The sequence below is a fragment of the Puma concolor genome, chromosome A3 (assembly GCF_028749965.1).
Source record: "Puma concolor isolate L17-30 chromosome A3, mPumCon1.1.hap2, whole genome shotgun sequence".
Lineage (NCBI taxonomy): Eukaryota > Metazoa > Chordata > Mammalia > Carnivora > Felidae > Puma > Puma concolor.
Genome location: NC_141669.1, coordinates 126,920,881 through 126,947,553, shown reverse-complemented (window position 1 = coordinate 126,947,553; position 26,673 = coordinate 126,920,881). Strand labels below are relative to the sequence as shown.

Below are 26,673 nucleotides of genomic sequence, written 5' to 3'. Positions count from 1 at the left end.
ATTCTTGGCTAGTAACTGACATGTTTCTCAACCTGCTGTGCAATGTGAATTACACATCCTTAGAGAACATTGAACAGAGAACATTGCCGTTTTTATCGATCTGGGGCAGACATTTAAAGCAAAGAGTGGGTGTGCTAGGCAAACACAGCTTCCAGACAATTTCTGTAGTAATCTTAACCAGTTTCAACCCTGTGCTAACCTCCCCAAACAAAGCCTGGGCAGGGGGCGGCTAACAAAAACTTTCTGTTTGCTGTGCAAATGTAGCTTCGAGGCAAGTGTCCTTGGTGTCCACTCCCACTCCCAACGTCACATTGCCACTTCTGAGCCTCCGTCCCATGGAAATTCTGGAACCAGCACCAGTGCAGGTTATATTGTACACATGGGTTCCCCCCAAACTTTGCAGATATCAGATCAGGAAAAACAATGGAGATGCTTGGGCATTGGCCATCTCCCCCTCATTGGGTCCTGATGATGGCTCCCAGCCACCACTCCTCTGATGTTCTGGGAGTCTGTGTGGTCGACAGGGTTGGCCCTCAGGCACCTGTCCCCCCGGCGGCTGGTGAGCCGGTCTGCGGGGAGGTCAGGGTTAATCTGAAGAGCGGATGGGAGGGGGGAACAATTCTTACATTATGTCCTCCTGGCTTGGAACGGAATGCTGTCAGCAGGGATGAAAGGAGTGGGATGCCCTTCTGGAATGCAGTGGTTGCAATTTCCAGTTCCACTGGAGATCCTGGCTCTTGCTACAACAGGGCTGGAGACTTAGGAGGTCAGGATGCTGCTGGAGGGACCACCCCAAAATCTTCCAAGAGTGGCCATTCCGGGAGAGGGAAGCTTAGGGACTGGCCTTGGGCGGCCAGTGGGGATAGATGAGGCTGTTAAAGCAGCTGGCAAGGGAGTGCTAGCCCCATGTGTTTGCAGGGAAGTCTTGCCCCTTTCCTACCTGACAACCCACACCCACCGAAAGCAAATGTAGCCAGATTGACCAGGTGGCCAGGATGAGCTCTTGTAGTGGGTACTCACAGGTGACTCTTTCTAAGGACGCTTTGAAGAGGAGGAGTCTGGGGATATTCTAGGCAGGACTGCTACAAGCTGTGTTGTCGCACAGGCTATGCACTGCGCAAGGGGCCTCGGGTTGGCAGTGAGATTGAACCACCCTGCACTTTACCTGCCAAGCGATGTATCCTGGTGCAGTGCTAGATCTGCCTGAGGAAGAGCTCCTCCCCATCCTAATTTGCACAAAGGTATCAAGTCTGGCTAGCAGCAGACTTGTTCTGAGATGGTGGAATTTTTTTTTTTTTTTTTTTTTTGAGATGGTGGAATTTTTTACGCAACGGTAGTGCACCTGTAAGGTCAGAGGCCCTTTGGCATTTTCCTAATTCTTGTGGGTGGCATTTAGGTGGGTGATGAGGAAAAATGGTCATTTCATTCCCGGTTTGGAGTCTTGGGAATCAGAACTGGATTCCCATTCCACATGCTTGCTCTGTGACCCTGGGCAAGTCATTTGACTTCTCTGGGCTTCATTGTCTTCACTGACAGTGTGGCCACAAGACCACCGTCCTCCCTGGTTATTATTTGGGCCCAGTGAAATCATATACTGTGCGTGTGCCCTTACTTCCTACTTTTAAATTCAGTGCTCAAGGCATGTCTCACCTCTCCCGTGCTTTAGCTGGAGAAACGGACACCCAGAGAAGTCAAATGATGGACAGAGCACCAGCCTAACCGCCGAGAAGACCTGCCTTTGGGTCTTGGCTCTGAAACTCTGAGACTGGAGGCTTTGCATCTCTGAGCCTTGGTTCCCTCATTTGTGAAGTGAGGACTCACACCCTTCCCAAGGGCTTTACAAGACTTAATTAAGAGAACATACAGAAATTGTCCCGTGGGGCACCACACGTAGTGTGGTTTCTAATAACTGTCAAAGCGTTTCCCCACTTATCCTTTGTTGACTTACACGCCTTTCAAATTTTGGTGTATTTACTCTTTCCATCGCCTTAAGAAGAGGGAGTAATGATGATCCCCATTAGTACAGATGAGGAGAACAAAGCACAGAGAAGTTAGGTAATGTTCCTGAGGTCGCACAGCTACTGAACATTATTTTGGTCACTTCTCTTGGTCCTGGGTCTTGGAAGATAGGATGGCCGGGGTTCTTAGAGACCCTGACTCTTCCCTTAACAGGGGCTTCCCAGAAATCCCCACAGACCCCGCCCTGTGGGTCGAGAAAGTTCTCAGGCCAGATACCGCCCTGCTGCTTTTAACTTGTATCCTCTCGGGGCGCCTGGGTGGCGCAGTCGGTTAAGCGTCCGACTTCAACCAGGTCACGATCTCACGGTCCGTGAGTTCGAGCCCCGCGTCGGGCTCTGGGCTGATGGCTCAGAGCCTGGAGCCTGTTTTCGATTCTGTGTCTCCCTCTCTCTCTGCCCCTCGCCCGTTCATGCTCTGTCTCTCTCTGTCCCAAAAATAAATAAACGTTGAAAAAAAAAAATTAAAAAAAAAAAAACAAAAAAAAAAAAAACTTGTATCCTCTCATTGAACCCAGAGGGCTTGGACAGGGAACCCCCAAATGGACTAAGGTTTGATTTAGCTTCCATCATCCAAATACCACCCACAACATTTTTGCCAGATCCCCTTTACCCCGCTCAGTATTACTATACCCCTGTCACCACCCCCTTCTTTCTTACATTACTACTGCCTTACTCCCCCTCCCCTCCTTTTCAAAAAACTTATCTACAGTGACTTAAAAAGGAAATTTAATGCCAAGACCGTGTATGGGAAAACCAGGATCACAAATGACTAATAGAAGAAAGGTAGCAATAAATACCTCTGCAGTGTTGGTGAATTCTGGCTCGAAGCTGAGGGCCTGAGACCCGCCCTCTCTGTGTCGCGTAGGGAGGCAAGCGGTCAAGGGAGGTGGTAAAGACAAGTCAGTACCAAACTGAGACTCTGTTTTGGAAGGAGCGAGAGGGAGGAAAGAATCCGAAGAGTGTCTCCACCCCGCTGAAATGGTTCCCCACCTGATAGATGGATTTGCTCATAGTCCTTTCCTCCCAGGATTTCGTGATGACGAATAAGTTCATGTGCAAAAACTGCATCTCAGACACGCGTAAATTTTTTCTTTTGCGTTCTGTCCTTTACACGGATTTTTCCTGGAGGGATCTTTGAGGCTAATTGGGGGAGGGGAAAAGAGCCGCTTGTGTGTTTGGCAGAATGAGCTGCATTGAAATGGTCAGTCCTAAGCCTCAGTCTACTCATACGGAGACTGGGTCTAATCATACTGGAATGAGTTCATATGCTTGAGGCACTTCGCCAAGTGCTGGCTCGTAGTAGGCACTCAGTACATGTCAGCTGTTGGGGCGCCTGGGTGGCTCAGTGGGTTAAGCGTCCACCTTCAGCTCAGGCCACGAGCTCACAGTCTGTGGGTTCGAGCCCCACGTCGGGCTCTGTGCCGACAGCTCGGAGCCTGGAGCCTGCTTCGGATTCTGTGCCTCCCTCTCTCTCTGCCCCTCCCCTGCTCGCACTGTCTCTCTCTCTCAAAAACTAAATAAACATTAAAAAAAAATGTTTAAGTAAATGTCAGCTGTTATTGCTGCTACTGTCACGATGTTTCAGAACTTGGGGATCACTCCAGTTCAACTTCCGCAAAGAGGGAAATGAGGCCCAGAGTGAGTGAGTGACAGGGTGGGGGTGAACTTCCTCCCCCTCTCTTTGTCCATTGATCCAGCCATCATGTTTCATCTGACACTATTTCCTTAGTGTCTCTGAGCCTACCTTCTAGATACAGGGTGAGGGGAATCAGAGGTCAAGCTCCCTTACTTCTGCTTAGATCACGTGGGCCCTCAACAAAGAATAAGAACAGCTCGGGGCGCCTGGGTGGCTCAGTCGGTTAAGCTTCCGACTTCCGCTCAGGTCATGATCTCACGTTCCGTGAGTTCGAGCCCCACGTCGGGCTCTGGGCTGATGGCTCGGAGCCTGGAGCCTGCTTCCGATTCTGTGTCTCCCTCTCTCTCTGCCCCTCCCCCATTCATGCTGTGTCTCTCTCTGTCTCAAAAATAAATAAACGTTAAAAAAAATTTTAAAAAAGAATAAGAACAGCTCATATTTATTGAGCATTTAACTAGGAGCTCTGGTCCCCTCGCTCCCTCTGCTCCCACATTGACCTTGCTCTTTCTTAAATACCTCAAAATTGCTCTCACCCCAGGGCCTTTGCACTTGCAAAGACCCTCTGTCTGCATTGGTCTTTCCTCAGCTATCTGCAAGGCTTCCTTTCTCACTTCATTCACCTCTGCTCAAAGATGAACCTCCCTGAGGTCTTCCCTGACCTCCCTGTCTAACAGAGGAAACAAAAAATCCTTCACACTCGTTGTTTACTATCTCTAGGAATTAGCTAGCCCTGGTAGGGGCTGAACTTCCAGGGTTAACAAGGTCCCAGGATGTCAGAGCATCAAATTCAGAGACTAGAAAACATGCTTGTTTCAATCTCCCACACTCTCCCCTCACTGTAATCCGGCCTCATAGGCCTTCTTTGGGTTCTTCAAACCTACCGAGCGTGTTCCTGCCTCAGGACCTTTGCATTTGCTGTCTTCTCTGCCTGGTATGCCCTTGCCCCTGATCTTCCTGATCCTTCTGGATCCTTCTGGTCATTCAGGTCTTAGCTCTAATAGCATCTCTTCTGAGGAGTCTCCCTTGATTACTCCTTCTCAAGAACGCTTGTCCTCCTTACCCCCCAAACACTCTCTAAACCAGCCTCCTGTTTTATTTCTTTCGTGGAATTCATCCCAGTCTGAAATGGTCATTATATGTTCCCCGTCTGCCTCCCCAGCTAGACTGTGTAAGGGAATGGCCTGTTCCCTACAGCATCCCCAGTGCCTAGGACAGCATCTGGCATATAGTAGGTACTCAGTTCACAAGTGAATGAATGAATTTGGATTTGAACCTAGGTATCTCTGATTTCAGAAAACGTGCCCTTTTTTTTTTTTAATTAAAAAATTTTTTTCAAATGTTTATATTTGAGAGAGAGAGAAACCACAAGCAGGGGTGGGGCAGAGAGAGAGAGGGAGATACAGAATCTGAAGCAGGCTCCAGGCTCTGAGCTGTCGGCACAGAGCCCCACACCGGGCTTGAACCCGTGAGCCGTGAGATCATGACCTGAGCCAAAGTCAGATGCTTAACTGACTGAGCCACCCAGGCGCCCTGGAAAACAGGCACTTTGAAAAGCCGCAGGCTGCTGCCCATTTGTGGAGGACTGGAGCTGGAACCAGAATTCCCAGATCTCCTTTTTTTTTCATTTGGGAAGACGGAGGCCCGGCGAGGGAGAGGGCCTGGAGGGGCTTTCGCGGCCTCTCCCAGCCCGGTGGCCCCAGAACCCTCATCTGTGCCCTTACACGCTCTCCCGGAGGGTCTGACCCATTGCCCACACAGGCCCCTGGGCCTCGGAACCGCTTCTCTGAGGCCCAGCCAACTTTCCACTTCCCCGGAGCTCCAGCCAGGTGTGTAAACAGGCCGATGCAATTCCTGGTGATGCACCAGGGAGCAAGATCGTCCCCTGACCAGACTCAACAGGACAGTGCCCTCTGGACTGATGAGCAGGATGTTCTGACACCCCCCAGACCCTGAAGACACAAAGTCAGCACCTTAGCAAGGCCGGACCCGGCCGGGCCTAAGCCAAGTCACGCACGCGCTCCCGAGTCACCCTCTCCGGCTAGGACGCATCAGGAAAGAGACGCACAAGGCCACAGTTCAGAGCACCTCCTGGCCAGTCCCTTCCCTTCCCTGAGCCTCAATCTCCTCACCTGCAAAGTGGGCATAATGACACCAACCTGCTGGGAAGACTTGAAGGTGTCTGATGCATAGTAGGTGCTCAATAAAGGAGCCTGGCTGTTACCGTTATCTGCATAATAGGGGTACCAGGCTCTTGGCCCTGCTGCCTGTCCCTGAAATTTACAGGCGAGGGGCAACGAAGGGGAAGGAGCCTGTGTTGTCGGGTCGGGGGAAGCACGACACACAGGACCGAAAGGTGATCCCCAGTCGATAAAGAGGTTGGAAAAGGGCCTGGGGCAGGGGCACGGACCAGGGTGGGCCAGGAAGTGGGGTTTGATTTCAATTGTATTAAGCGCTCCTACGGGAATGTGCTGGTCCCTGGGAGGCTGCAGGAAACGAATTCAAGTTTGTCGATGTCCTGCCCCACAGGCCTAATTCATGGCCCCTTTTCTGTTCCCCAAGAGGCTCCTAAGAGTCACAGCCAACACCTCTGCAGCACAGCTCAAAGCACTCAAGATCCTCTAGCTAGCACATTTATGCTTCCTACGGCTCTGTGGGGCAGGTGCTGTTATCGTCCACATTTACAGACAAGGAAACTGAGGCACAGAACGGTTTAGTCACTTGCCCGAGCTCCCAAGGCTTGGGGGTGGCAGAGCTGGGATCCAAACCCTGGCACTCTAGCTCCAGAGTCAGTGCTCTTAGGCACGATGTGTGACACAGGGGTAATGGACCCATTTTATAAGTGGGCAGGTCGAGGCCGAAAAGCGAAGCCACTTGCCAACACCTCACAGTCACTGAGTGAGCAGCGGGACTGGCATTTGAGCCTGGGTCTACCTGGCTGAAAGCCCACACTCCTTCGTGGTTCAGTGGAGGCAAGGGGTAAGGAAGGGACTGCTGTGCTAGACTTGTTGGGGACATCGGGAAAAGCTTCCCAAGAGACACCTGTCACCCTGACCCAAGTAAGAGTTCGGAAGTCTCTCGGGGAGCTCTCTGAAGACAGGAACGAACACAGGGGGTCAAGCATGACATGTAGGAGCTTGGCTTTCGCCGCTCGGGTTCAAATCTTGGCTTTTTCATAGGCTGTGTAACCTTAGGCCGGTCGCTTGGCCTCTCTGTGCCTCCGTTTTCTCTATACGCAGGTATGATGATAATCCATGATGTTTGTGAAGGTTTCGACAGACGTTGGCTGACTTCACTGACAAATCACCTACTACGTTCTAGGCTCTGGGGCACGCTTTAAATCAGGGATTCTCAAGCATTTTGCTCCCCAGGAGACGGCTGGCGAAGTCTGGGGACATTAGTGGTTGTCACAGCTGTGCTGGAGTTGCCGCTGGCATCTAGCGGGTGGAGGCCGGGGGTGCAGCGAAACATCCCCCCGTGCCCAGGTCGCCCCACGACTAAGTCCTCGGGCCCCAGACGTCGGTGGTGCGGCGCTTGAGAACCCTGCCTTCAGTGTGTTTCTTTATTTTGATCCCCACCCCCCGCCAGCCTGCGAGGCAGGCACGGTCAAGTGCCAAGGCCACGAGGGGAAGCGCCGGCCTGTGGGCACACAGCCTGGCTGCAGACGGCCTCATGGGGCCGAGAGGGTTTGGAAATGGAGGGTGTTCCAGGCGAGACGAAACCCCGGCCACCCAGCCCAGCTCACAGACCAGCTCCAGGCGGACGGAGCTGACCCGTTGTCCCCTCTGCCCTCGGGACTCTCGGCGGGCGGGGGACAGCCACCTTTGCCGTGGCTGGGAGAAACAAGGGAAGCCCTTGTTCACTGCCACCCACAGCCTCAATTGTCCCCGAGCTTTCACAGGCTGCTTGCACCTTTCTCTCCTGACAAGCTGCTTTCCCCGCTGGCCGGGGGCCTGGAGGAGAAGGGGGGGGTGAAGGAAGACAAATCCTGCCCCTCCCTGCTCCAGCCCCAAACACAGACGTGTAGACGGTTTGCTGGGGGTGTGTGTGCGAGGGGCGCCCACGCCCGGGACCGGGACGTGAAATGTGGGGACCCGGAGGACACGGCAGACGCCTGGTGCGGCACCCTGCCCACGGACTGGCTCCCGCCTCTTGTAGGGGACCCTGAGGACTCCGGGGACTGAGTCCCGTTCTGAGAGCACCTTCTCACCCCCGCTCAACCGACCGTCAACCCGGGAGGCCTGGCTCCGTTTCCGACTCCTGACCTTTCTCTTCGGTGGGCCCCGGGCCTCCTCCGGGCCTCGGCTTTCATCCTCTGGAAAATGGGTCCACCCACGATCACTGGGCTGGGGTGCCCGCCCCCAGAATCCCTTTCTGAGAGGTGGCGAGGGCAGAGTCATGAGAATACGAGCCCTGGAACCAGACTTCCTGGACTCCTCTCGCTCTACCCCTTCCTGGCTGTGTGACCTCGGACGAGTGACTTAGCCTCTCTGTGCCTCAGTTCGTCCTCCGTAAAATGAGGACACTGCTAGGACCCACCTCATGGGGGTGCTGTGAAGATTGGCTCATACACCTTAGAAACTTTTGGCTGTGCCTAGAACATAGGAGGTGCTACGTTCACGTTTGCTAGTCGTGTATTCTTAATAGCGTTCGCATTTACAAAGGAGCCCACGAATCCGGAGGTCTGGAAGTGCTTTACGGGAAGTGAGCCTTGCTCCTGAATCCTCTTGGCCTCCTCCCTTTCCTCACTGTGTGGGTTCTTGCGTCTTCTGAGCTCTGTTCCCTTCCTCATAAGATGGAAGAAGTTCTGAGAATATTAAGTGAGCTAGTGCTTATCAGAGAAAAACGTCTTTTTCTTATTCTTGGCCTGAAACCTGGAGCCCCAGAGGCCTGAGAAGTGAGGGATTGTGGGCAGTGGAGGGTCATTGTCAAAAGGGGCTTGGAAACGCCACAGGTCGGGCCTCAGCGGCAGGGGCCAGCTTTCCCCCTCGTGCACCGCACCGGCCCCCAGGATGCCTGGAGCGGGGCCAGCTGGACCAGAGTAGGGGTGGGATGATGGGAAACAGAGCTGAGAATGTGAGGAGCAGGGCAGACCCCCAGTGCCTGAAGGAAGTGAGGCAAAGTAGCGCTTGCAGGGAATACGTGGCCTCAGCTGACCCGGGATGGATGCCAGCATGGCCAAGAACTTGCTCTGGGAGTGGGGGGAGCACTCGCCCGCCTCGGTGTCCTGATCTGTCTCATGGGCCTGCCTACCTCATGGGGCCATGGTGAGGATCCAGGGCCAAGAGCTTTGTATGCAGTAAAGTGCCCCGAAATAGTAGGGACCCTGTCTTGTTCACCAATGCACCTTCCCACACCCGGCACACAGTAGGTGCTTAATAAATGTGTCCACAACAAATATGGAATAAAAACGGGTATTTCTAGTTTCCTGTGTGCCAGGCCCTGTCCACAAGTGATGAATACATTCAGTCAAACACTATTAATTGAGCACCTACTGCATGCTGGTTGCCATTCCAGAGGAACGTGGCAGTGAACCAAATAGTCGTAAGTCTTTATACTTGTGGAACTGACATTCTAGACGGGGAGACATTGAAAGCACCCACCACAGGTAAATAAGTAAGATCTAGGATATGCCAGATAAGAAGAAGTACCCCGGAGAAATAAAATCGGGGAAGGGGGGTGGGAAGTGGACAATGCAGTTTTAGAGTCAGGAAGGTTTCGGTGAGAAGGGACATTTGAACGACTACCTGAAGGAAATGACACTTGAGCAAAGCTGGGCACGTGTAAGGGAGGAGCAAGGAAACGGCAGGTGCAAAGGCACTGAGGCAGAGCACAGCAGGTGTGCAGGAAACATCAAACGATCTTCTTGGGTCCTCGAGACAGCCCTTCCCGGGAGACAGACCCCTGGCCCCCTGGTCATGGAGAAACTAAGCTCAAGGGCCGAGCTGGCATTTAGAGTCAGATCCAGCAAACGTGCCAGTGCCTTCAGGGCGGAGGTCGCTTCAGCCGGAGAAAGGGCTTCTGTTCGTACCGGCCCCCAAAGACGCGGAAGGGGATCTGAGGAGAGCAGGGCGAAACGAAGAAGCTTAGGTGCACCCCTGCCCCATGGTGGGAACCGAAGGGCCCTCTGGACGGCTAGGGAGACAGGCCCAGGGAGGTAAAAAGAGCCACCCAAGGTCACAGAGTGGGCGTTGCCCTCTTTTTTCGGAACAGCGTGTTCTGTCCTTCTTGGGCCGAGTCAGGCCCCTGGGGCCTCGTGGGTCCCGTGGGGCTCCCACCCTCCCCACCTGTCTGTCTGGCTCATGAATGGTTAGTGAAGCTTGGGCAGCTGTGTTGTGTGAGCTACCCCAGGAGCACTTTTAATGAGTGGCTCCAAGAGCTGGAACTTGCTAGAACATCTGTTAATGAGTCCAGGGGTCTGACCCAGTCCAGTTCAAAGGGAGGGTAGGAGGGTGAGGTGGCTGCAGCCTCACAGGTCTCCCGAGGCAGGTCACTTCCTACGGCTTCTTCCTCTTCTCCCCCTTGCGTCTGGGGCCTGGATGGACACGGGTGGGTCCTGCTTTCCTGGGTGTTTTCAGGCCCAGGAGAGGGTAGGCGGGAGCCCTGGTTGCAAATTAGAGACCAGACTTCCCGGCTGCCTCCACGATTTCCCTCTGGGTCGCCCTGGGCTAGTTTCTGACTTAACCTTCCGCTCCCCGGTCTCCTCCAGAAAATGGGCACACGGAACTCACCCTCAAGGTCCACACTGCTTATCCTCAAGACTGAACAGACGCAGAGAGGGCGCAAACGGGCTTGTAGAAAGCCTTTCTGTTGAGGATCCTTTCGTTTTCTTTAATAGAACCTTCCAGACTGCGTGTGGAACCAAAGTCGGAGTAAGTCTAAGGAGCTCGGCCCCGCACAGAGTTGGTCGCGCAGTGCTGGCTGTTACCGTCACTGTCGTTCTCGGCGCTGAGCCTGGTCGAGGGCTCTGGGCTCAGACCATGTGGCGGGAGTCGCACTTCACCCCTGGCTAGAAATCCACGTGGAGGAAAGAGTCACGGAACCTGTCTGGGCCTGTTTTCTCGTTTCTAAACAGGGTCTTGTGTCAGGCAGCTGACTTAGTGAGTGTCGGAGGCATGCTTGGTGGCTGGCCGGGGCAAGGCCTCCGGAAACGGTAGCCGACTTAGTCTCCTCTCCCACTCACACTGAGGCAGTATGACCTTGGGCAGGTCGCTCAAGCTCTCTGAGCCATGGTAGAGGGGGACAGCGGTTGTGGCTGTGGCTGCCTCACGGAGCTCGGGTAGGGCTAAAAACCAGGAGTCCACGGGAACCCGCCTGGCGTGGAACAGCGTTCGGTGCATGTGGCCATGTCGAGTAGCGGTGGTATTGCTCTGAGGCAATGAGGGACAGTCCCTTGAGAGACTGGGGGCTGAGGGGAGAGAGGGGACATGCCCAGAGCGTTGCAGGCCTTTCGGAGAAGGGCCATGGCCATGTTCCCTTTGATCGCCCTCCCGGCTCTCTCAGAACGGCGTAATATGCCTCCTCATTTACGAACGAGGACCCAGAGGCTCGAGAGGGACACGTGTCGGTCCAAGGCTTGCAGCGTGTTGAGTGCTGGACGAGGGTTTACTCCCAGGACCACGTGGCTCCCGGTGGCCTGTGCCCCTGAGCCGCAGCTAGCTTCATTCCCCACCCCTCTTTTCAAATGGAGGCCTCATGCCTAGATGCCTCTTGGCCTCTCTCAGGCTCTCTCTCGTCTTGCCAGGCTGGGCCTTTTCCCTGGGCCTGTCGTGTGTCTGCTCCAAACTCCCTTCCCTTTGGGGTCCGTATCTGTGTCCCGTTTAGAATCACCACCTTTATCCTTAGAGATCATTGGGGTGAAATCGCGCATTTCGAAAGGCAAGAGAGTAAAAGAAAAGCAAAGGGGGCAAGACACAGAGCTCGTCAGTAACGGGGGACATTTTGTGAGGTGCTAACTCTGCCATCCATCGCTCCCAGGCCTTCACCGACGTTAACTTAGTTTACCCTTGAGACAAGAACTATGAGTCGAAATCCTTATCGTCACCATCATCCCTGTGTTGCGGATGAGGAGACGGAGGCATAGAGTCAAGTCACGTACTCCAGGAAGCATAGAGGCAGGATTCGAACCCAGGCACCCCGGTTCGGGATGCCAACGGCGTGACTCATAGGGCCCTCTGCTTTTGGGGGGATCAGGCCCAGATTTCAGCCCCCGGGTCCTAGCTCCCCGTCCAGGTCTTGTTCTACTGATCTCATCAGCTCCTGCTTCTCGGGGGCTGGCCTTCCTCCGTGTGCTGGACCGTCCTGGCGATGGGGACGCCATCGCTCCTGTGTCACCTGTGAGCAAACCGAGGCTCTGATGGGGAGGCGGCCTGCTCGAGGTCCCTCACACCAGCAGCGATGGCTCCAGAGGTTCCGGTCACGGCACGGGCCCTGAGCTGGGGTCACGAGAGGATATGCTGGGAGGCTTAAGGCATGGTTTCTGCCTTGCTAGAGTTCGAGGCTTCCCACAGTCGGCCCTGCGCACTCCCGGGGAAGGGGCATTTTCTGGGCAGCGGGAGGGCACCACCGTGGGCAGCTGGCCCCAGTCCTGCGCCCTGAAGGGCTGGCCGACCAGCTCTCTGCCTGGCATGGAGCCTCCAGCCAGTGCCCGCTGAGAGCCTGGCCGTGGCTCAGCGCCCTGACAAAAACGCCTGCAGCGACCCAGCAGGGAGATGGGGCGCAGGAGGAATGATGGCCACAGACACGGTTTCTGGCCAGCGCCTGACCCTGCCCTCAGCGAACAGACCGTTTGCTGAGTGAGAAGGGGCAAGCCTGGGGGCGCCGGGGCAAAAGTGGCCTCGTGTCTGCCTGGAAGTCATTCCCCAGCTCAAAAATTAACCACCTGACACGGCATTTTCTTCTTTCTGCCCCACTCATCTCTGCCTATTTTGTCCGCAGACTTTAATCCCTGTAGTAACGGGCTGGCTAAATCCGAGAGGCTGGGATTTCTTTGGTGGGGGTGTGTGTGTGTGGGGGGGATTATAAGGCTTCCTGTAAGAAATGGCTGGGTTGGATTGGCATGACTAGGTCAGGGTCAGGGACTCTGGTGACCAACCCCACCATTCGTGGCTCCCACCCGGGGCCAGGAGGGGCGTAAGCCAGAGGAGGCACCCACAGAGCAAAGTTTAAGCTGGGCTCTCCCTCATCCAGCCCTGCTCCCGACTCCTCTGCCTGGCAAAGCTCAAGGCACAACAGTCTTTCAATGAAACAAGGTACAAGTTCCTCACCTCTCACTTGCTGTGTGACCTCAGGCAAGCCACTTTCCTTCTCTGGGCAGCCATCGTACCAGGGCTTAGGGTAGACCACGGTCTCTCAGCCTTCACACTAGTGACGGTGACAGCACTGGGAACAAATAATTCTTCCTTGTGGGGCCGTCCTGTGCATCGTAAGGTGTTCAGCAGCATCCCTGGCCTCTACCCACCAGGTACCAGTAACACCCTTTCCATCATGGCAGCCCAAAGTGTCCCCAGATAAGTGCCCCCCGGGGGACAAAATCCCCCCCTGTTGAGAGCCATCGAATTAAATGATCTCAGGGGGCGCCTGGGTGGCTCAGTCGGTTAGGCGTCCAACCTCGGCTCAGGTCATGATGTCGCGGTTCATGAGTTCAAGCCCTGCCTTGGGCTCTGTGCCGACAGCTCGGAGCCTGGAGCTTGGAGCCTGCTCCGGATTCTGTGTCTCCCTCTCCCTCTGCCCCTCCCCAACTCGTGCTCTGTGTCTCCCTCTCTCTCTCAAAAATAAACATTAAAAAACATTTTATGCAATGATCTCAGGTTCATGCTGGCTCTCATATTTTAAGATTTATTTTAAGAATGACGAACAGCATTTTTGAAGCCTAGCTTCAAGAAATTAAACCTGTATTATTAAGACTATAGTACCATTACTCTCTGATTACTACTAATAAATAAAACATAACAGCTCATATTTATTGAATATTCTCACATGACTATCGCTGGGTAACTGCTTCTTCTATTACATAAAATAAATCACTCTCTGAGGTGGGTACTATTATTATGTGCTTACAGCAGATAAGGCAACTGAGGCAGAGGCCAGTTAAATAACCAGATCACACAGCCAGAGTGTGGACGGATTGCATTTCTAATGCAGGCTTGCCCAATCCCAACGCCCGTGCTATACTTCTGTTATGTAAAAGGATTAGAAAATACAGATAAACAAAAGGCAAGACCGTAGTTTCTGGTAACAAGATTGCTAGGTGGGAGGCACTTCTGGTTTAAGTTGGTGGGATCCAGCCTTTTCTATTCCATTCACCTTTCTGAAGCGGTCTGCACGCAGCAACAAAGAGCAGCAAACAGAACATGCCGTCGCGAGGAAAGACGGCAGTCCCCAACGCTGCCCCGGGTGCAAAGAAGGGCTGATGATGGCAGTGGGGTTTGGACCACACTGCGGGAGACCAAGAGCGAGGCGAGCCTTCGCGGTTCCTGGGCAGAGGGCAGACTCTCCCCAAGCAGTTTTCGACTCCCTGAGCCCTTCTGGACGCTGGCGAAGCCTGGGGCATGCGCAGCAGGGAAGGCTGAGTCCCCGAGACACATGTGACAACACAGATGAACTGGATGAGGAGGCTCGAAGACCCTCGGCAGGAAGTAGGATGCTTTAAGGGGGCAGGAAGAAGACAACGGATGGATGACGACCAGCTGTATGGTTGTAATGGGTCTCGTTTTCTCCATCAAAGAGGCATAAAGCCCAAGGAGACCCCAAAGAACTGGGACATTCTTGGGACTTCACACTTAGTCCCCACAGTGAGCTCACCGCCTAGAGTAGAGAGAGACCCACTCCAGGGCAGTGCTGGTGAGACAGGGTTCCGAGAAAATTCGCAGAAAAATGCCTAGACACCTGCTGCCTCGGCTCCCCGCCCCCCACCCCCCGACCATCCCCTCTCCCCACGCCTGCCTTTCACAAAGAACTCGTCTGAAAAGAAGAATGCCCCTCATTCTGTGTTGATGTGGAGGAACCAGCATGAAAAATAAAAAGACAGAGGACATCCAGTAAAAAAGGAAACAATAAATGCCGAAGCGGCTGTGGTACCAAGTAGGAGAAACTACTGAACAGACGTTTCTCTGTGAAATATGAAACATAAAGAAATGATGGCCTTCCTAAAATAAATCTCAAGATCAGGAAATCAAAGGGTCAAAGAGGAGACCGTGAAAAGGAGAAGGGCGTGGGGAAAAAAAAAAAAAAAAAAAAAAAAGCCCTGTTCCGGAAGTGGGTGGGAGAGAACAAAATCAAGCCGTTCTATTCTAAAAGCCATACTAGAAACCGAAAGGTGGAAAAAGATTCAAAATATAACCGGGGACGTGATGTCCAGGTGGAAGACTGAACAAAATGAGGCAGAAAAGAAAGAAAGGATGAGAGGAAAAATGATCCGTATGGAATACAAAGGAAATCTGACTTCCGCCTAACTGGTGTGGCTCAAGGCGAAATAAGGAAACAGACAAAGGAAGCAGAAAACAGCACAACTCCCTCCACTTACATCCCGATGAGCCCCTTGTAAGTTGAACGTATCGCGAGTCGAAAATGCGTTTCCTGCACTTAACCTACTGAACGGCACTGCTTAGCCCGGCTGCGCTCGGAACACTTCCATCAGCCTTCACTTGGGCGAAGTCATTGGACACGAAGCCCACTTGATGAGCAAGTGTTGAATATCTCGGGGGATTTATTGAATACTTGAGTGAACATGGAGGGCAGAACAGTCGTATGGACGCGCGGTGGTCGCGAGCATGTGGGTTGTTGACCCTCGGGATCGCGGTGGCCGACCGGGAGTTGGGGTCACGGACGCTGTGCAGCGTCACGAGAGAGCCGGGCAACATATATGGCCCGTGCTGGCGGGAAAAGATCAAACTTAAGAACTCAAAGTACGCTTTCTACCGAACGTGTGTTGTTTTTGCACCCTCCTAACCTAGAAAAATCATTAAGTGAAGCCATCGTACGTTGGCGACCGTCAGTATTAGAATCTCTAATAGCAGAAAAGTGCTCCGAAACCAAAGGAAAACATATGCAGATTTTCTGTCTCCCGGAAAAAAATAACGTATAGAGACTCATCAACACTGAGATGTGTATGTCATGGTAACAGTCAGGGACTAGAGGGTTAAACGAAAAAATCTTCTGGCTATCCAGGCAAAAAATTCTGGTGAGCTATAAGGAGGAAGAAATCAGGCTGGCCTCAAATTTCTGCACTAGAACAATGAAATGTCTAGTAATCTTCAGAGAAAGGAGCACACCCCCAGTGTGTTACAGATCTAGTCCTTGTGTGTATTCAGAGATTGTCTTCTTTAAGAAAAAACCAGGGTCGCTTGGGTAGCTCAGCCGGTAAGAATCTGACGTTGGCTCAGGTCATGATCTGGAGGTCTGTGGGTTCGAACCCCGCATCGGGCTCTGCGTGGACAGCTCAGAGGCTGGAGCCTGCTTTGGATTCTGTGTCTCCCTCTCCCTCTGCCCCTCCCCTGCTCGCACTCTGTCCCTCTCTCTCAAAGCTCAATAAACTTAAAAAAAAAAAAAAAAAAGACAAACCATATGTGTAGTTGAAATTTGGAAAGTAGGGAGAATAATGAAGAAATAGACATGTATTCATTCATAATCTCACTCGTAAAACAGCCTGCCCGACGGTTGCATATTCCAGATGCCTTTGCACACATCTCTTCTGATGGGATCCTCTCTGATGTAACATCCCCGGGTCATTATTATTATCGTCAGTCAGCAGGTGCAGGAACTTGGGCTCAGAGCGGTCAGTGGCTTGCCTTCAGAGCTCCGTAGTGGAACCACCACACCCGGGCTTCCTGGCCCTCGAGCCCATGAGCAGCTCCATCCAACACAACTTTCAGTGATGATGGGCATTTCTAGCTGTTCCATCCGGAATGGTAGACCCTAGTCTCAAGTAGTGAGCTGAGCCCCTGAAACGTGGCTCACGTGACTGAGACACTGGAATTCTAAATTTCCTTCCTTTTCAACGAATTCAAACTTGCAGAGCAGCGTGTGGCCTGAAGCTCTGTATTTGGCCAGCCCGGCCCTGGAGATCTCGTTGGCATTCTTTTCCCTTCTAAGAAAACGGCTGGCCACTTTCCGTTCAGTGTCCCCCAACCCCATCCACATCAAGTTCGTCCAAAGCCTGGCCCGTGAGTCAACCGTGATAACCGGGACCAGCCAGAGCTTCTCGCACCTGTCTTATTGGGCCGCGGCCTCCTTCAAGGGCATCCCCACCCCTGGAGGCTTCCGCTGAGTTGCACCAGCTTCTAATGGCAGAGGGGACGGGCCAGGCAGCTGAGAGATATTTCACCTGAGGCCATGACTCCCTCGACCGTGGGCCACCTCAGCAAGATGACCGACCTGTCCTGAACAAAGTGGCGAGGAGGCCAGTTGCTGACTCAGAGATGACCCAGAAAGGGAGTCTGTGCAGGACCAGACACCTGCCCCAGCCAGAAGTTAAATTTCAAAGGAAAGAGGCCTTGGGATCACGTGACTCTGTGCTTCGACCCGAATCTGCCCTTGAGGGATCAAGGGAAGTCTCCATTTGCAGACCAGCAGGAGGAGCATCCGTGCAGCCAAGTGGCTGGTCTGAGTTCATGGAAAAGAGGACCCAGACGCAGAGGTGGGACAGATGTGCTGTGGGCTGGAGTAAAATCATGGATCCACCCGGACCCTACTCCCTGGTCCATTATTTATTTAATCTTATTTTTTGAGAGCGAGACAAAGCACGAACAGGAGAGGGGCAGAGAGAGGGAGACACAGAATCCGAAGCAGGTTCCAGGCTCTGAGCTGTCGGCACAGAGCCTGATGTGGGGCTCGAACTCACGGAGTGCGAGATCATGACCTGAGCTGAAGTCGGACGCTTAACTGACTGAGCCACCCAGGCACCCCTCCCTGGTCCACTGTTTAAATGGCAACCAGGCCCGGGTGTGGTGAGATCTGCTTTTGAATTCTGCCTGGTCCTCAAGAGATCACTGTTCCTCACCAGACCTCCGTTTCTATAGCTGTAAAATAGGAATTTTAAAAGGGAGTGGAGATTTTAAATATAGCATCCTAGGATCCCTAGTGCTCTGTAAACAACTTGACATTAGATTCGGATTTGGGTCCGTGTAAGCCCTTTTCTGGGATTTTACACCAATGAAAACCATTTAAACTAGAGATCATAAACCGGTAACCATGGGCTTGCTACTATTTGCCGATGTGGGCTTTTTGTTTTTGTTTTTGTTTTTGTTTGCCTACACTTTGCTCTTACTAAGTAAATCTTTTAAAACTCTGAGCTTCCACATAAAAGCACAGTTTCAAGCTTCTTTTGAAAAAGCAGGAGATCTGGCATCGTGGGGCTCATGTTCTCATGAACCGGGCAGCAGTCGGTGTTCTTGGACAGGCCTGTACTTCCCGTGTGTCGCCGTCCCCAACTCCCCCCTGCTGCCCTCGAGACGCTGAAGCCCAGCGCCAGCTCTCATTTGTCACCAAGCTTGGGCTTTTCCACTCCCCTTCCAAAGGGATGGTTTTCTGTACCCACAGCACTGTCAGACTTGAGGAAACGATGTGATGTTTCTCACACCAGCCCACTCCACTCACTCACTTGTCGCCCGCCCTTGAGTTTGGATCCCTGACTTGGATCGTTTCTTCATTCATTGAACAGATATCCATTGAGGCCCTGGAGATAGACGTGAACAGATAAAGACAAGAGTCCTGTTTGTTTGGAGCTTAGGGTCTGGTTGGGGGAAGAGAGAACAGGAAGCCAGCAAACGAGAAATACTCGAGTTAATTGTGAAGCACTTGATGAGAGCAAGGCCAGACAACATGGAAATCAGACCATAATCGATAGCCTGGTCAGAGTGGGACTCCCGGAGGAGGTGACCTTTGAGAGGAGGGCCAAATAACAAGCAGGAGCCAGCTGCAGGGTTGAGGGGACCCAGCAGAGGGGGCAGCGGGTGCAAAGACCTGGAGGCAGGAACTGGCTTGGCCTGCTTGGTCTCTGAGAGCCCACCACTTAGTGTGTGCGTAGGCACCCCCCCTCTCCAGGCCTTGCCTGCACGCCTCCTGCGCGATTTTTGCTCTCTGGAAGTCGGTTCCGTCCTCAAGGCCTGGCAGGGATGGGGGGTGAGGGCCAGTAGTACTTATTAATTCCCCGCCAGATGTCTGGCATCCAGCTGGCGATTGTGAATCCAGTTGCCCACAGGAAGCTGAGCTGGGGCAGGCAAGCAATTTGGGGTCACCTTGGCCCTGCTCCAATCCCTAACTAACCAGCAAGGTAATGAAACACGCTCTTGACCCACTTACTGGCAAAGCCCCATGCCGGCCAAGGATCAACTTCCCAATTCCCGCCATTTGCCTCGGGTCACCTCCCCAGCTGACCTGTGCTGTATCTGGAGTGTTCCTCCACCAAGGACTATTGTTGACATCTTGGCGAGAGCACCCGGGGTTGGGGGGGGGGGAGAGAAAGAGGGAGAGAGTAGAGGGAGGAGAGCGAAAGAAACAGAGGGAGAACAGGGGAGGGGAGGAGAGGGAGAGGGAGAATACAGGCCTGGGACTCAGAGCCTTTGAAAGGCAACCCTTACAGCCAGAATTTACCAGAAACCGCCCCCCCTCCACTATATAATACGCGGTAATTGTACACTTCACCAAAGGACCTATAAGATGGCACCCCCGAAGCAGATGTATTTGAATGTTCACAGAAGCTTTACTCGTAGTTGCCCCAATCTGGAAACAATGCAAATGTCCGGCGGCAGGAAGATGTACAGATAGAGGGTGGTGTGTGCACAGGATGGAATACTACTCAGCAGTAACAAAGAATAGACAACTGACATACAGAGCCACGTAGAGGAGCCTCATGGGCATTGTATGGAGCAAAAAGCATACAAGCTCATCCTTCTGATTCCGTTTAAGTCCCAAGAGCACGCAAAACCCATCTATAGCAGGGGAAATCACAGCAGCGTTTTGGGAAGGGGCGTAAGGATTGACCTGAAGGGGGCAAGAGGGAACCTTCTGGGGGTGATGGAAGCGTTCTGTATCTCGAAGGGGATGTGATACGGGTGAGTATATCTGTTAAACCGCACATTGTACACTTAACAGCGGGTGCATTTGGGGCGCCTGGGTGGCTCAGCCGGTCGAGCGTTCGACTCTTGATTTTGGCTCATGTCATGATCTCACCGTTGGTGAGTTCGAGCCCCTCCTTGGGCTCTGCGTGGACAGTGTGGTGCCTGCTTGGGATTCTCTCTCTTTCCCTCTCTCTCTGCCCCTCCCTGCTTGCTCTTTCTTTCTCTCTCAGAAAATAAACTAAAAAACTTAAAAAAAAAAAAAAAACCAATGGATGCATTTGATGGTATGTAAGTTATAGCTCATAAAGCTGATTTTTGAAAAGCCGTGTTTTGTTTTGTTTTGTTTTGTTTTTCTCTCCTGCTGTTGCTCTAAAATGTATTCAGCAGGGGATGTTCTTCTGTGGTCACTGGGATATAAACTCCTGCAGACCTCGTGACTTCTCCCATCACTGTTGAGAAGTAACTAAAGTCCTCCGGTTACTTTAATACACAAGCACGGTCTCAATTCCGAGATCAGAACGGGCTGTTCCAGGTGACGATTGAAACAATGAGCTTGGTCGGAAGTGAAGCCTTTTCCAGCCCCCCACCTGGGAGCTCCACAGGCCCGGAGCCCAGTAAAAGGGCTCTCCTTTAGGGTTGGTCCTCTCCCTTTTTCTGGAGTTTCTAGGTTTCTGACAGGCACTGTGAGAGAAGGCATGGGGGCAGGCAGAGGTAGGTCAGCGCCTGACGGGCTTCTCTGCCCAGCTGGCTGTGCCTTCTGGGCCCGGGGCCTGGCACATTCTCTGACACGTTCTCTTGTGAGCATCACAGGGGGTGGAGGTAAGAGGGTACCCACCCCCAGCACCTGCCAGAACACTCCCCTTCGGGGAGATGCTTTTCTCTGATAGGCTGCTCCCCTCCAGTGCTTGGGTTTCCATGGGTCTGCTGCATATGAGCTCTTTGGGGGGCCCTAGAGCACCTGAAAGCAGACCTCCTAGGCAGGGCTTAAGTTATGGTGAACTTCTCTCCTCGTGACCCACTTCCGGTCCTCCAGAAACACTTGGCCTTTACCCTTCTCGCCTCTTTGGAGTATGGGTCCAGCTAGGGTTGCCAGACAAAATAGAGTTGCAAAATGTCAGATAAACAATGAATAATTATTTTTAGTATAAGTGTGCCCCACATATGACATGGGCGATGCTTATGCTAAAAAAAAAAAAAAAGTTATTCATTGTTACCTGTCCTGGCACTGACTGGACATTTGGGAACAGCCTGCTTAGCTTCTCCCGCCTCCCTCTCCTGCAGTAGCTTCAGGCTGAGCAGAGGCCCGGGAGCCAGCACGCCTGGTTCTTATCCAGCAGGCTGCCCTGGTGGTCACTCTCATCACTCTGTGCCTCAGTTTCCTTATGTAAAACGGAGATCATCATGGGACCGACTTCACAAGGTCGTTTTGACAAGCGCAAGTCAGTTGAGATAGCAGTTGGGACGGGGTCTAACGCGTAGTAAGTTCCCGGTACGTGAAGGTATGATCAATCTTGATATGGTGCTGGTGTTGCCATCATGCAAAGAGGGAGTGCGGTAGCCTCCAGTTAGCTTCTGCTCTGGAGGAGAGAAGCCATAATGGAAGGGTGAGGCTCCGGGGATGGGGCGTTGGCAGGGGACAGGGTGGTTCTTAGGAGCGTGCTCTTTACGAGAAGTGGGGCGGAGGCAAGAAGCAATGGCGGGCCACACATGGCGAGACCAGGCCAGTGGGCTCGAGGACTGGGAGAGGCTCCAGGGATGCCAGAGAGTCGAAGGATGCGGGAAGGGAACAGGGGTAACCGTGGATCGTGCGGAGTGGCACAGAGGCGCATGCTCTGGAGCCGGATCGCCTGGGTTCGAGTTCTGTCTCTACCTCAGCAACCCTGGGCAAGTCACCCGACTCAGTTGTCCCCTCAGTAGAGCGGAGAACGTAGTGCCTGCCTCCCAGTGACGGTGGGATGGAAGGAGTTAACGTGTGTGAATTGCTCGGCAGAGCGCATGGGCAACATAAGCACCTCGGTCGTTGCTAGTGGTCCTTTTACTTGGGAGTCCCTTAAATGCTTAAAGAAAAGGGGTTAAGGGGCGCCTGGGTGGCGCAGTCGGTTAAGCGTCCGACTTCAGCCAGGTCACGATCTCGCGGTCCGTGAGTTCGAGCCCCGCGTCGGGCTCTGGGCTGATGGCTCAGAGCCTGGAGCCTGTTTCCGATTCTGTGTCTCCCTCTCTCTCTGCCCCTCCCCCGTTCATGCTCTGTCTCTCTCTGTCCCAAAAATAAATAAACGTTGAAAAAAAAAATTAAAAAAAAAAAAAAAAAAAAAAAAAAAAGAAAAGGGGTTAAAATTAGAATTCCTGTCTAGACTAATTCGTTTGTGCGCGACAACATTACCCTGAGACTGAATGACTTCGGTCCCAGCTTTATGTGCACGGCCGAATCGATGTCCTTTTCCAACCTCCCCTCAAAAGTGGGGGATAGTAATAGTATTTCTCATTGACTGAGTTCATACATGGAAAGTGCGGGAACTTAATAAACACTCAAAGCTGTTGGTGGTTTCGGTTGTCATTGTTCCTGTCATTCTTTTGCATAGTGACGCGAGGCAGGCTAGAAAAGGAAACTGGTTTTTCAGACGACTTTGTGTGTCCCATCAATGCTGGACCATTATGATGTTCTCTTTTCTTTCCTTTTGGTGCCCTTGTCAGGATGACCCAGTAACAGGGTTACCCTGGCCTCACACCATGAATTGGGAAGTGTTCTCTCTCTCTATTCTCTGGAAGCACTTGTGTAAGATGTGTGTTACTTGTTAAAAGTTTGGGAGAATTACCGTTGAAGCCAGCAAGCCTTAGACGTTTTTTTGCAGGAAGGTTTTTAATAATCGATTCCATTTCTTTAATAGATCCTGAAACGTTCAGCTTTTCTCTCTCTTTTTCTGATGGTTGGAGACGTTGTGTTTTCCGAGGAGCTTTTCTGTTTCTCCTAAGTTATCACATTTATTGATATAAAGTTGTTCGTACAATGCATTTATTATCCTTTGGAAACTGTGAGATTAGATCAGCTTATGAGCGTGGGGCCCCGTGATGGGGTTACAGCCTTTGGGGAAAAAAAGTGAGCTTTCTGCGTGCACACAGCAAGTATGGACCAGGTGAGGACACAATGAGAAGACGCCCATCTGGGAGGAGAGCTGTCTTGCGGGAAAGAAATGCCTGTTGTTTGAGTCACTCAGTCCATGGTATTTGGTTATTTCAGCCCCATGGTACATAAAACAAGATAGACGTGGCCTGTCTTCCTGAGCCAGCAGCAAAATTTGACAGAAAATAATTGTATACTTTAAAAAACAGTTGCATTATGGGACATGGGACCAAACATGGGTTGAAGAACGTCAAGTCGCAGTGGAATGTGATCCAGATTCCTGGGGTGTGGCGGCGGGGGGCAGGGCCTGGTGGTTTGCACGGATGTTCTGCCTAGAAACTCACAGCAGCGTCCTGGAGCATAGGCACCAGCTCTCGATATCTGATTGCCAAATTGTCACGAATTTGGCCAGCCGGTTGTGAAACATAGATATCGTTTAAAATGGAATTATACGAACTCGTGATTCAATATATGAAAACAGAGGTAATAGATACGCAAAGCTCACCACTTCCTGACTATTTTACTCTCACCTGTGGTCTTAGGATTACCTATATCTGCTTTATTTACATCAGTATGTGTGGAGGAAGTGCTGCGTCGCGATGCGATATCGCCGGGCTCATTCCAACGCTGTGTTCAGTGATGTCTCTTGATAGCTTGAAATCAACCACGCGGGGGTATTTACACCGTAGAAGTTGACAAACACCCCAAATCAGGGCTTAGCTTTTTGTTTTGTGGCTTGTCTGGATTTAAGAGAGTGATGGAAAGTGGTCAAAGTGCAGATCAAACTTAACAATGTGTTGCGGTGACAGCGGTTACATGGTGAATAGCCCACCCCCGCCCCGGCAAGATGAGGGAATATTCTTCCAGTATTTGTGAAAACTCTCACTTGATTCAGTAAAGAAGTGACTCGCGTCATTGGTGAATGAGTGAATTCCTGACATACTTCATTGTTTCCCTCTTGTCTTAATTATTAATGTAAATAAAAACATAAGCTGACGTTCATAGTAGAACCAAATTCATCGGTCAGTGAATGAGTGACTTCTTAGCTGAATTGAATAGTAACCAAGCACTTTTACACACACACGTGCGCACACACACAGACACACAGAAAGAGCTTTGCAGAGCGCCCATTGTTCAACATTTACCATCATACCTCTGCTCCCGAGAGACTTGGTGCGCAGAGTCTGTGAGGGTCATTTGAGTTTGAGAAGAACCAGCCATAGGGGACCGTTCCATGATTGGCGGGGTCACATTTGCTGGTTAAAGGGCAGTGACTATGCCTCACTCATTTTCCTGGCCCCAACTCCCGGTCAGGTCGTTGAGAAAACAGGATGCGTCTTCGAGGTACGGAAGTGGATTGTGGGTATATCTCACAAGTCTTCCCCGGCTCAGTAAATGACAACTGCTGAGATCAACAATTGGAATGGCTCCTGGTTCCTCTCTTTGCCTTACACCTCCTAACAGATTGTCCACACAGCTGTCAGGCTCTTCCTTGGAAACAGACCCAGAATTTGACCACTTCTCACAACCTCCACTGCCCCCCCCCCCCCCCCCCCCGCGAGACCCTAGTCACTGGTAATTTTTGCTTGGACGATTGCCAAAGACATCAGTCCCTCTGATCCTGCCCTTGCCTCTCTGTTAGATGGATTAACTCATCCTAGTGTCTGCACGTAGCTGATGCCTGGCCTCTGTGGCCGAGGGTATGTTCTGTTCAGCTGGTGCCTGTTGAGATGGAATACAGGTCAATGTCCTGTGGACTCTGAATGAAGTCAACCAAACCCACTGGGAGTGAGAAATAAGGAGCATAAAATGGCACCAGACAGCACCAAATTCAAGAAATAGTCTGTGTTTACTGGAACATGCAAGGTCATTGCCTTGAGAGAACATAAGAAAGCAAGGTCAGGACAGTAAGTCGTTTTATTCAACAGTGACCATGTGAATAATAAGACACTCTTTATGATGGATCTTATGGGATACTGATGCATCACAAGTGAAGGCATTGTCATTACTGCACTCTTGTTTCTAGAACATTTCCATCACCCCAGAAGGTGCCCTTGTACTCCTTTGCAGCTCTCCTTCCCCCCCGCCCCCCCACAACACCTCCTGCCTGAGCCCTGACAACTGCTGATCTATTTTGTTCCGGATCTTTAATATTACATTGTCAACTTGTCATAGGTTCTAATATTCAGCTGGTAACAGTTGGGGGTACTTGGTTAAGAGCGATGACTCTGGGGGCACCTGGGTGGCTCAGTCGGTCGAGCGTCCACCTTTGGCTCAGGTCATGATCTTGCAGTCCGTGAGTTCGAGCCCCGCGTCGGGCTCTGTGCTGACAGCTCGGAGCCTGGAGCCTGCTTCGGATTCTGTGTCTCCCTCTCTCTCTGCCCCTTCCCCGCTCATGTTCCATGTCTCTCTGTCTCTCAAAAATGAGTAAACGTTAAAAGAAAATTAAAAAAAAAAAAAAAAAGAGCGATGACTCTGGAGGCCAACTGCCTTGTTCTGCACAATCATCGCTTTGCTCGTGACCTCCTTGCATCTCTGCTTCCTGACCCATAAAATGGGGATGCTTACTTACTCCTCTGGGATTTTGTGAGGATTAAACAGTTCCTGGTACTTAACAGCCCAATAAATGTCGCTTATTCTTATTACTGTTTGCAGAGTGTGTGTTATGTGTTGGTCATTGTGCTAAGTGTCATGTAATGGATGTGCCAGCGGCCACTGCTGCACTCTCCACATCTCCCCAGCACTCACCAGTCTGCACGTGCCCGTACGCTCTTACTGAACCTGAGATGCTCTGCACGAGTGCGTTCTCTCTCTCCAATGCTGGAGAGTTAATGCTCCCAGGAGCAGCCTTCAACCAGTGATGGCCAGGAGTTGGCAGGTGAAAAGCCAGCTTCCTTGCCTCCCAGGAGGACAGCTCTGAAGCATGAGCTACACTCTCTCCCAGGGTCCCCCATCAGGACTGAGCCCCAACTGCCCACAGGGTTAATCTTCTCATTAATACACTGTACTGGCTTCCTTCTGTTTCACTTCCCTGTTGCCTTTCCAGAACTCTCTGGGATCCTCTACCAACTAAACTATGTTCAGTCTTCATGCTCATCTCGGCGTCTACTTCTAAAACGACGGAGTGTTTCGTTTAATCCTCAATAGTCCTGTAAAATGGACAGATGTCGCTTCCCCCTTGCACACTTGAGCAAAATGGGGCTCAGGTGATGTTATCTGTTCAAGGCCAAAGCTCTGGGCACTCACGCTCTCCACAGCCTCCCTGAGGAACATGCTCTGATGGGCGCTGCCCCGGGACGTCTTCTCGCCCTGCCGCCTGGGGCTCCGCTGACCCCTCCTGAACCACATCTCCCCCTTGCAGGAAGGCCGCTGCCTGTTTGTCATCCTGCTCATGGCGGTGTACTGGTGCACGGAGGCCCTGCCCCTCTCAGTGACAGCCCTGTTGCCCATCATCCTCTTCCCTTTCTTGGGCATCCTGCCCTCCAACAAGGTCTGCCCCCAGTACTTCCTGGACACCAACTTCCTCTTCCTCAGCGGTCTGATCATGGCCAGCGCCATTGAGGAATGGAACCTGCACCGGAGAATCGCCCTCAAGGTCCTGATGCTCGTTGGGGTCCAGCCAACCAGGTAAGAGGGACCGCATCCCTTGGAGCCCAAACCCACCCTTCCTGGTCTGGTCCGGTCACCCAGGTCAACAAGCGTATCGTGTCCCACCTGCCATTGACGCATTCAATCCCCGGATGTTTCGCAAGTCAGACACAGTGCTGGGCTCCTGGGTGGCTCTCAGAAGTGCATGAGAATCACCTGGGGAGGCCACTTGAAATGCAAACCCCAGGCCCCACCTGG

The 26,673-nt window shown here is 52.2% G+C and overlaps 1 protein-coding gene across 1 annotated transcript in view; it reads left to right on the top strand.

Moving 5' to 3' along the window:
• Window positions 1-26,673, top strand: part of SLC13A3 (solute carrier family 13 member 3) — a 75,493-nt gene that overhangs the window by 2,424 nt on the left and 46,396 nt on the right. The window contains exon 2 of the mRNA XM_086702377.1: window positions 26,189-26,454. Coding sequence (XP_086558503.1) covers window positions 26,189-26,454 — 266 coding nt within the window. The remainder of the gene's footprint in view (window positions 1-26,188; window positions 26,455-26,673) is intronic.